The sequence below is a fragment of the Pteropus medius genome, unplaced genomic scaffold (genome assembly GCF_902729225.1).
Source record: "Pteropus medius unplaced genomic scaffold, Ma_sr-lr_union100, whole genome shotgun sequence".
Lineage (NCBI taxonomy): Eukaryota > Metazoa > Chordata > Mammalia > Chiroptera > Pteropodidae > Pteropus > Pteropus medius.
Genome location: NW_024342467.1, coordinates 14,069,253 through 14,079,695, shown reverse-complemented (window position 1 = coordinate 14,079,695; position 10,443 = coordinate 14,069,253). Strand labels below are relative to the sequence as shown.

Below are 10,443 nucleotides of genomic sequence, written 5' to 3'. Positions count from 1 at the left end.
TTGGGGGACTGGGAGCCACTGCCGGCACCCAAGCCTGCCCCGAGGAAAGCAGAGGGCAGCCTAGCAGCAGCGCCAGTTGGGGCTGAGAACCTCGGAGTCTGGAGGTGCTCCCTGCCTCCAGCTCCACCCTCCGCTGGAGTGAGCAAATATTAAACTGCCTATCAAGTGACAATCTTTTCGGCGGGCTCAAGTCCTTCCGACGACTGTGCTAGAAACCCCGCCAGCACAACAACCCCGCTGGAAAGGCCTCACATTGCCCCCGTGTGCACTGACCGCCCCGAGGCTACCCAACCCTGGGCACCTCCAACAGCCGCCCTCCGGCTGCTGCCCAGACCCCTCGGCTGCAAGAAGAAGCAGAGGCGTCAGTCCTGGGCAGAAGCACCTGGACACACTTTATTCCGATATCCCACCTGGGAAGGCGCGTGGAGCACAGGGCACACGAAGCGTCCCTGCCAGGGCGCCCTCGACCCGACCCGCCTGAGGAGGGTCCCGAGGTGCTGAAGAGCTCCCCAATCCCCCACCTTAAGGGCCAGATCAAAGGAAGCCTTGGAAAGGCTTGGTCTGCTTTGCTGAGCAAATCGCCTCGTTAGCTGTTTCCGCCTGACGAGGCCGGCGCGGGCTCCAGCCCTCTCCTCTCCGGGTGGCCATCTCCAAAAGCTGCGTGGGGAGCGACAGGGCCGGCCCTGCTAGGGCTGCCTAAACCTTGAAGTTTGGAAAAACAAGAAGAGATTGAAACGGCTCCCTCCCTTCTCCGCAGACACACGCACCATCAGGCTGCCGCCACTTCCTGCCTTTGTTTTTCTTCCTCCCAAATATTTTTGGCCTCTTGCATTAGCTGCCGTGGGGTTTCGGGTTGACGATAAAAGGAAATACACACTGAAGACTGTTTTCTGGAGATGGCCCCGCGGTGCGGAGCTCCTGAGAAAGAGCAGCTCATGGGAAACCAGTCTCCAGGGCCAATGTCATAGCCTTGCCCTCCTCAGCCTCTTCAAGAAATGCAGCTCGGACTTGGCCTTCCAGGGCAGCTTTAGCCCCCGTCGGGTCTTCCCCTGAGCTGGGTGGGCTCAGCTCCACGGTTGGTCCTGCAAAGCGGAAGAGTCAATTAGGCGCAGAGCAAAGTCAAAACCAAGGACTCGCAGCAGCTTCCTTTGTTTCCCCAAGATTTGGTCTGATCCTCGGAGCTGCACCCACCCTCTAACTCCTCCCCCCCACCAAACGTTCACTTTGCCAGTGTAACCTGCGCAAGAGGGGCTGAGGCAGGCGAAGCGGGGAGCGGCGGGCAGCCTTGGGGATCTGGTCGTCCCCTTCTGTCCCTGCTGGGGAACTAAAGCACTCGCCACTCCAGGCGTTTGCCCTTCTCCTGGCATTAAAGCCTTTCCCCTTATCTATCTTCACGGCAGCGCCCCCACACACCCCCTTCCAGACTACAAGTCCCTCCTGGCACCCCACTTCAGTACAGCCTTCCGAATTGCCCTGCCTGCCACTCCCAGAGCGCCTTCCTCCCCTCCAGCCTTTCCTCTGGAACTCGCCTTTGTCTCCTGTAGACACCCATGGGACCTGCCAGCACCCTCTCGGCTTTGCTATCAAGGACACGGGAGGCATTGGTTATGAGGAACAGAGCACATCTCCATACCGACCTTTCTGTGGGAACCCCTTCTTCTTGGCACCCAGGGGAAACCGATATAATTAGGAGAGAGGCTGCGTGCAGCTGGGGGAGGCGGCTGGTGTCCCCCGCTGGCGGCCACCGCAGCCGGTCTGCTCAGGCACAACCTGAAGTTGACTGCCAAAAGTGCTATAAAACCCCAGGTCTGTCTAGAACTGTTTTCGGTTCTCCTAGACGCCCCCGGGTTCAATTATAGTCTTAAAAGCCCTCATACAAGTGCAAGAATTTGTTTGCCTTCACCCAGGGGCGGGGCAAGCCCCGCAATGGTGGCGCCTTTGTTATGGCAAAGTCACTGAAACCCCTCATGCATTCCTTTTGTTCGAGGGCGAGGGGTGGTGGGGACTGGGTGGGCTCCTAGGAGAGAGTTTGGGAGAGCCAAAATCAAGCCAGGGAATAGCTCAAATACTGCTGTTCACAAACATCTCCTTCTCCTTTTTATGCTCTGTCTCCAAGAAAGAGATACTGTGGAGAAATAAATATTTTGCCTTGTTGGTCGCTGCTGGAAATCGAAGTTTTTTCGCTGCAGGGCAATCCTATAACTGTAATTCCCAGCTTTAGGAGGTCTCAAGCTACCCTTCCCCAGCAACCTTCCTTCCCACCAGACCTCCTCTGCACAAGCCACAGTGGACAAATATGTCAAGCTGAAGATGCTCAAATAATTTCGAGTTCAGCTCTCAGGGATTCAAGGAGCACAAAAGTTCTTGCAGCAAACCCCGAATAAAGAATTCATTAAACCAATGTGTCCGAGAAGTATGATTTGTGATAAGCCACCCTTATAAAGGAGGGAGGTAGGAGCCACATAAACATTAATGCTAATAAATTAGTTTACTCCACTACAGAGTAATTACTTGATATTATTGATATTTACAGTGGGCATTCAAATGCAATGGTGGGCCATCATTTGGAGAAAATACATAATGAGAATATTTCTTTTCCAGTGCAATACATGATTAGATTTGTTATTGAGTCAGTTACAGTCCACTCAGCAATAAATAAATAAATCGATGTTGACACTTAAATACCAAAGATCTTAGAGTTTATACTCTAAATCTCCCCAAGATATATAAATACCTTTGGCTATTTCCTGGACAGGGAAAGGGAAAAGGTTATTCTTGTTCATTTTCGACTTTTCTTCAGGGGCATCCAGCTCCTTCCAAGAAGATAGGTGTGGGGAGGCCCCAGGCTGGGCCCCTCCCAGCTCCTGGCCCTGCCTGGCTGCTCTGTGTTGTCTTCTTTTGCTTCTCCCAAACATTGTTCATTCAATCCTGCAGGACAGTGAGCGTTTTTCACCATCCATCTTTTTCTTTCCTCTTCCCAAGAAAGCTCACACTAGTCGCTATGGCCTCTGTCTCTATCTTTAGCTCATACCTAGACTTTTTAAGGCGTCCTTTCCACCCAAGGTGCTGGAAGTTTGGGAAGCACGTCTCTTGTCTCTTTTCTTTGGCATTGTGTTCCTTCTGTGGGATGAGTAGTAGGAAAGGCACTTTTGAGTTTCTGCCCTGTACATCCTTGGCTCTCAGGCTTTTTCAAGGAAGGAGAGAAGGCATGTTACCCCTTTCTCAGCCACGATCCCTCGTCCTCGCCCCTTCTCACTGTCCCCACTCTCCCTACTGCTCTGGAGTTCGCTAGCAGCTGGTGGGCCCCAGGAAGTTGCAGCATACCCAGGAGAAGGCTCCTCGGATGTCAGCGCCTCTAAAACAGCCCAAGTCTCGCCTCTACTGCTTGATTTCCCGAGTCCTCAGCTCCAGAAGACCGGGCGGGAGGGCTAGTGCGCAGCGGCGCAGCCCCCGCGTCTCTGGCTCTGCGGAGCGACTCCGAACCCCGGCAGGCAGCGAGGAGGAGGGGGTTTCTCCGAGGGCAGGGCATGGGGTGAGGAGGCCGACAAGGAGGATGAAAGGGAGGTGGATCCCGGGTAAGACGAAGGCCCTCCGGGACCTGCGGATCCCTGACAAACCGCGGGGGAAGCCGCCCTGGTCGTTGGCGGTTTAGGGACGGAAGGCACTAAAGCGCTTCGGAAGTGACCATGAATGCGAGCGTGTAATCAAGTCACCGTGCAAATCGGGCAAGCCATGAGGCCGGCACATCCACGGCTGCGAACCCTGGCCCCGAAGGGGGTCCGGCCAGAGTCTGAGGCAGAGGTGTCTCCCAGAGCAAGCCAGTGTGAGGGGGACAGCGAAGAAGGAGGCGCGAACGCGATCCTCCAAGCAAATTGATTCCAAAACCACGCACAGGACACGCAGCGACGAGCTCCCACCCGGCCACCCCCAGCGTGGGGCGTCCCTCACCCGGGGAGTGGTGGGTGGCAGAAGTTGAGTTCTCTCACCGCCCTCGGCGCACTTGAGGGCCAGGACCGTGCCGCTGAGCACAAGCGGGGCGCGGCCCAGCTTTGCCGCGCGCCGGGGAGGCCCCCCAGCCAACATGAGTTACACCGGCGATTACGTGCTTTCGGTGAGAACACCGAGTGACGATCTGTTGCTTCCCCTGAGGTGGCTACAAAGAAAGGAAGCCGGGGAGGGAGGGGGGAGAAAAAAGGAAAGGGGGGGTGAGGCCCGGACTAGCTCGCAGCTTGTCAATTTCAACATCGGGTCACATGACCAGCACCTCCCTGCTAAGGATGGGGATAGATTTCCACGTCAGCTTACGTCTCCAAATTTCTACTTCACGGATCCGCTTCAAAGAGGCAGCTGCAGTGGAGAATCATGTTAAGCTCGGCTACTGCGGAGAGCCCAAGGTAGCCCAATGATGGATTTTGATGAGCGTGGTCCCTGCTCCTCTAACATGTATTTGCCAAGTTGTACTTACTACGTCTCGGGTCCAGATTTCTCCAGCCTCCCTTCTTTTCTGCCCCAGACCCCGTCTTCGCGCCCAATGACATACTCCTACTCTTCCAACCTGCCCCAGGTCCAACCCGTGCGCGAAGTGACCTTCAGAGAGTACGCCATTGAGCCCGCCACTAAATGGCACCCCCGCGGCAATCTGGCCCACTGCTACTCCGCGGAGGAGCTCGTGCACAGAGACTGCCTGCAGGCGCCCAGCGCGGCCGGCGTGCCTGGCGACGTGCTGGCCAAGAGCTCGGCCAACGTCTACCACCACCCCACCCCCGCCGTCTCGTCCAATTTCTATAGCACCGTGGGCAGGAACGGCGTCCTGCCGCAGGCTTTCGACCAGTTTTTCGAGACGGCCTACGGCAACCCGGAAAACCTCGCCTCCTCGGACTACCCCGGGGACAAGAGCGCGGAGAAGGGGCCCCCGGCGGCCGCGGCGACCTCGGCGGCGGCGGCGGCAGCGGCCACGGGCACGCCGGCAACTTCAAGTTCGGACAGCGGCGCCGGCGGCTGCCGGGAGGCGGCGGCGGCGGCGGCGGCGGAGGAAAAGGAGCGGCGGCGGCGCCCCGAGAGCAGCAGCAGCCCCGAGTCGTCTTCCGGCCACACTGAGGACAAGGCCGGCGGCTCCAGTACGTATAAAGGCAGCGCCCTGCGCTTTATGAAAGGGGAGTTGGAAATCTAGCGCAGCACCGCTGTTAAATTTTTATATGCTGTTTTATAAGCATATAAGGTTTATGAAGGGCCTTTAGGTTTCCCCCAACAAAACTTTGTTATAAAAGGCGGGATCACGTGGCGAGTGCTGAAATTGGCCGTGAAATACCCACCGGCCAAGGCATGCCTGCGAAAAAAAAAAAAAAGAAAGAAAGAAAGAAAGAAAGAAAGCCTCCCTTTCCCCCCTTTTTCCCTTCTCAGCTCCCAAAGCCCGGCAGCTCGACCCCGCTCGGGGCCAGCTTGGGGCTGGGGAGCCGGAGGTGGGCGCCTGTAAATTCCCCCTGCAAGGGCTCCAGGAGCCTTTGATAGCGAGGTAATCCGGAGATTTTTATAAAAGCCATGTGTTTCACTGGGTCTCCAGTCCCGACCGGGATTCAAAGGCATCGCTGTTTAACGATGGCGCTAGGAGCGTGTTTAACAGATAAAATAGCCCGCTTAGCTCGAGCAATATATTAAATGAAACAAATTAACCCAAAGTTGGCCTTTTTGTCCAAAGGAAGCCATTTTCCTCTGGCGCGGTGGCAATTAGGTGCCGCCTCTGTCCAACTGTTATTCACAATTGTGATTCAATCTGTCAAAAGCGGGATTTTTTTCTTTATGTCTGGTGAAGTTTTATCGAAAAGGGGAGCAGCTGTGGGAAGGCCCTCTTCCCTCCACTCTACCTAAAACAGCAGCCCTGCCCTAACTCGGGCCCAGGATGGCTGTGTGGTCTTGGTGCTCAGAGAAGGCCCAGGAGAGGGGGCTTCCACTGCCATCTCCCGACCTCGCGGAAGCCAGGAGGTTGGCCGTGGAGGCAGGAGCTGGTGGCCAGGACTCAGGCTGACAAAGAACCAGCAGCTGGCCCAGATGTTAACGAGGGGAAAGACTAGGGCTGGGGTCGCCTTTACTGCCTCGGAACCGGCCGCCCAGGTGCTGGAAGGTGAAATGTCCCCCGGCAGCTGTTTATTTAGTCTGGCCCGGCTGGAGGCAGTCAGCAACCCCCACTCTGTGGCTTTGAAAGCAGCCTCCGCAGCACAAACTCTCCTGTTGCTGTGAGGATCCCTCCTTTCTGCTCTGGAGGCAGTGTAAGCAGCCTCCCTGGGGGCCTATGTAGGGAGCTGGCTTTTATCTGGGGCTGAGACTCCGCCTGCAGCCTGTCCCCAGCCCGCAGTAGGAGCCTGAAGGTAGTAGGGGCCTGGGGAGACCTTGATGGGGCTCCCGCAGGGCCTCCGGTCCCTGGGGTCAGCTCTTTTCCTCCACTTGGGGCTCTGGGATGGTTTGCAGCCCCCACACCTGGCTCACTCCCTGCCTCTTTCTCCCTCCACAGGTGGCCAACGCACCCGAAAGAAGCGCTGCCCCTATACCAAGTACCAGATCCGGGAGCTGGAGCGGGAGTTCTTCTTCAGTGTGTACATCAACAAAGAGAAGCGCCTGCAGCTGTCTCGCATGCTCAACCTCACCGACCGTCAAGTCAAAATCTGGTTTCAGAACAGGAGAATGAAGGAAAAAAAAATTAACAGAGACCGTTTACAGTATTACTCGGCCAACCCGCTCCTCTAAGGCTCCAGCCAGCTGGAATTGTGTGGGGGGCTTCATGAGATTATATGCAGATTTTGCCCTTGACAAGGTCAAGGCACATGGTGACTTTTGAAGAAAGGATGTGTGCAAGAGAGGGGCCATTACAGGCATAGAGCCCCCAAGGAGGCAGCCTGGGACTCTCGGGCATCTGTGGTTAAGATTCCTAACAATAATTGAATTCGAAGAGTTGTGCATCAACTAGAATGAATGGTTTGGGACCCCTGGTGGTTCGCTCTTGGAGACTGCTGGAGCTTCGGGCTGGGTGTGGTCTCCATCAGGGACTGGGCTCCCTGCCAGGCCCTCTGGAGATCGACCCCCGCCCAGGACCCTCCACATGGAGGCTGCCCACCCCCAGGAACCCTGCATCAACTAGCTATTCAATCTCCAAATACAGTTCAGCTTGGGGACAGGAGCAGGAAGAAAGGGGAAGATTCCTAGATGTCCGTAATGGGGCTGCTTTCCAAAGCCAATGTGAAAGACGACTGGACTAAGAGGTGATAGGAGGCGGGAGACTGCTGCTGATCCTTGAGGGAAAAACAAACAAACGAAAAAACAATCTACCATTCCAGGTGGCATTAGTGGGTCTCCACCCCTCCTAGCCACTCACTGCACTCGCTGTCTCAGGCCTGAGCTTCTAGCAGTTGCCTTCTGCAGCCCATCTAGCTTTTCCCACCAATAAGGGGTCTTCATCGTGCTCCGCCACGCAGGCCTAAAGTCTGGTTGCCGAGCAGACTACTCCCTGAGGTAGAAGATATCAAAAAACTAAGAGGCTGCACCCAGGCCGCTGGCCCCGGGATCTCTGCAGGAAACGCTTCTGGACTGCGGCAGCTTGGCAGAGTCTCTGCCATGCTTAATCGAAGCTTGGATTTGCTCAGTGGAGGAGCAGGCTGGACAGTGGTCCCCAGCTATGAGGGACTCAAGACCACCAAAGCACCCGGTTCCGGAGCCACACTCTGCCCTTCAATGCCCCAGAACTGAGCTTGGAAGCTTCCTGTGACCTTCCAAGAGCTCAAGAGTGATTTGGAATTATTTTAAAAGATAAATATTATATTATATATATATATATTTCCCTGCAGGAACCAAAGCAAATTTTAAAAGATGCAATGTAGAGGGGGGAAAGATGAAGAAAATATTTAAAGGCTCTATCTGTTTACAATGTTCCACGGTTAAACTCACTCACTGCTAAGAATATTTGAATGTACGCTTCATACAGGGATGGTGTTCAAAAGACTTGTAAATAAAGGAACCATAACCTATTTTGTTTGAATACTTTTTTGTTTGTTTGCCATTAGTTGATTTCCTTTGGACTGTTGGAGTGGGCGGGAAGGGTGTTGGGAACGGTCTTTTTAATTTCTTGCAATATTTGTTAAGTGTTGGGTTTGCTCTGAGGTCGTTCGGCCCAGCAGTATCTGGGGACCTCAGCTGAGAAAGCCAGGACCCCTCCCATTGAATCTTCTCTGCCTTCCTGTGTTAAGAAGTTTCTGGTCGCTTTGTTTGTAACAAGAGTGTTGGCCTGTCCTCCATTCTCACCAACTGCGTATGTCACAGCATGTATACAGGCGACAGGGCACAAGGAAAATAAAGACTGTGGAAACTTGAGTACTGGGTCCTGGTGTGACATTCCTCTCCTTGCTCACCTTTTACTGCCAAATGTCTACCATCCAACACCACCCCCACCAGGAAAGGGGCAGGTCATCAAGCCCCTGAGAGACTGGGGAGGTGACTTAGTCAGGATTTAGCTCCAAGGGAAGCCTGGCTTAGGAAGTCAAAGTGACTGGCCAGGTCCTTTGGGGGAATGGGGTCCCAGGAAAAGGGTTTCTCAGGACCAGGAATATGAAGTTTCGTCCTCTGACTGACCTTGGGAAGAAACCTCGGGGCTTAAGGTGGCCAGTGGGTCTCATCCCAGGCCGGACTCCCTCACCTCAGGACTAGCAGTACTGAAGTGGAACCACTCTAGGGTGCCCTGGGGAACCCTTCAGCAAGAAAGAGACCCGTCTGGGTACAAAGAGCAGACTCTCAGGAGTCTCTAAGGGCACTTTCTCCCCAGCTCCCAGCTGAGGCTGCCTTTTCCCTTTGGGGAAAGAAAGATGCCTGTTTCCTCTTTGTTTCCTGCCTTTGAACTTCTGCCTTAAATTTGGACATCACCCATAACCTTGAGGGGCAGGGCAGAAAGACCAGAGCCTTTTGTTGCCACCCCACCTCCACCCCACCCTCTCCCTAGCCACCCAGGCAGAGCCAGAGCAGCAGAGATCAAACTGGGAGAGAGGCCCCAGACCCCAGACCCCGCTTTGTTTATTTGTTTGTGTGTTTGGATAACTGGCTCCACTGGGGAAACCCAGCTGAAAGGGGAGTGGGACAGACACCCCAGATGAATGTCTAGGTTGACAGACACAGAGGTGAACAAGGACTCTCTTGGGGGGCAGGCAGGGGGTGGGAGCAGGGAAGCCCAGGGTTTAAGGGAAGACTTCCTTTGAGACAGTTAAAGATTAACCAAAGTCTCGCAAGTTGCTAGAGAGAGTCTAGACAGGAGGACTGCTCTCAGGCGGGCGGCAAGCGGGCGCGGGTTTGATTTCTGAGCCCTATAAAAGCCCATCCTCCGATGGCTGTGACAATGTGGTCGTAAACCCTTCTCGAGCCGGCCAATTTGCATATTTGGAATGCGCCACTATAAACCCGGCTGGGGTTTTGCAGCAATTTCTTAGATGTAAAAGTGAGATCTCTTCAGCAGCGGTCTGGGCACATTTTCTCCTCTGTCTCTTCCTGGAGCTTGCTTCCCTCTCCCGGCTCGGGCTCGAGTTCGGGCACGGCCTAGGCATTCATCCACCGCGAGATGGCGCACTTCCGATCAATGTCAAAGCCGCCAGGGAGCCGGGAACCCCAGCGCGATTCTTGGCCTTTGTTTGCTTCTGATACTAAGAGCAGCACGTTACATTATTTCACTGTCCCGCTCCCCTTCGTATAAAAAAAGGGGGGGGCTCACCTTCAAGAAGTGGTTGGTGTTGTAATTTAAAGCAACGCGCCTTCTCTAGATTTCGCAGGCGTCGCCGCGCGGAGAAGCCCGCTGTCCCTTGGCAGTGATTTCGGAAATGTGTCAAGGTAAGAGGCCATAGGTTTAGCAATTTCAAACTGGCTGGGGAGGGAGTGGGAAGGTGGCTGATGTCTGAGCAGGGCTGAGGAAAGTGGCTGAGTTTGTGAGCTCCTGGTTGACGGTATAGGTGCTCAGCCCACCCCACCCCCAACCTCGCCCATCGCTCCCTAAGGATGGAAAAGCGAAGGAAGGCCTAAGTGGAAAAGCTGACGATTTAAGCTCTCTGCGCCAGCTGAAAACCCAAGGCGATCTTTCGATTTTGTAAAAATATTCATAATGGAATGAACCAGGGATGGAGTGGGGGCGGGCATCTGAGCAAAGGGTCCCGCCTGGACTGGGGTAGGGAGTTGTGGTGGCGACAAAAAGGAGTTGGCGGTACTGGGGAAAACAAAGTTTCTATTGGAAACAATGAGGTGATCAGTAATCGTGGCGGCTGCTTATTCCCTGGGGCAGATGTCGGAGTGGTCGCTAGTTTCTAACTAGGTGCGGCCTCTAGGTCTATCCAGCAGCCTGGGGAAAACCTTTGTTCTGAAAGAGGCCGATTCAGAAAAGTCGCATTTGATTTTCGAGGCTTCCAGGGAAGTCTGTATTGCTTTTTT

At 54.7% G+C, this 10,443-nt stretch overlaps 1 protein-coding gene and 1 long non-coding RNA gene across 4 annotated transcripts; one reads left to right on the top strand and one right to left on the bottom strand.

Annotated features, from left to right (window-relative positions):
• Window positions 1–366: 366 nt before the first annotated feature.
• On the bottom strand, window positions 367–4,283 carry LOC120602383 (uncharacterized). 3 transcript variants are annotated; one of them, XR_005652735.1, is made up of 3 exons: window positions 3,032–4,283; window positions 2,735–2,928; window positions 367–1,082 (listed from the first exon to the last, which is right to left on the bottom strand). It is a non-coding gene; the product is annotated as an uncharacterized LOC120602383 (long non-coding RNA). The 3 variants fall into 3 exon arrangements; XR_005652736.1 differs by having other exon boundaries at window positions 2,735–3,184; window positions 3,325–4,283; XR_005652734.1 differs by having other exon boundaries at window positions 2,735–4,283.
• A 50-nt stretch (window positions 4,284–4,333) lies between these two features.
• HOXA11 (homeobox A11) lies at window positions 4,334–8,355 on the top strand. Its single transcript, XM_039862611.1, has 2 exons — window positions 4,334–5,117; window positions 6,506–8,355. The coding sequence occupies exons 1-2, from the start codon at window positions 4,403–4,405 to the stop codon at window positions 6,736–6,738; spliced, it is 948 nt and encodes a 315-aa protein (XP_039718545.1). The 5' UTR covers window positions 4,334–4,402; the 3' UTR covers window positions 6,739–8,355.
• The last annotated feature ends 2,088 nt before the right edge of the window (window positions 8,356–10,443 follow it).

Coding starts and splice junctions, on each gene's coding strand:
- HOXA11 (XM_039862611.1), top strand. CDS start 4,403: ATGATGGATTTTGATGAGCGTGGTCCCTGCTCCTCTAACATGTATTTG. Junction 5,118..6,505: donor GGACAAGGCCGGCGGCTCCA/GTACGTATAAAG, acceptor CTCCCTCCACAG/GTGGCCAACGCACCCGAAAG.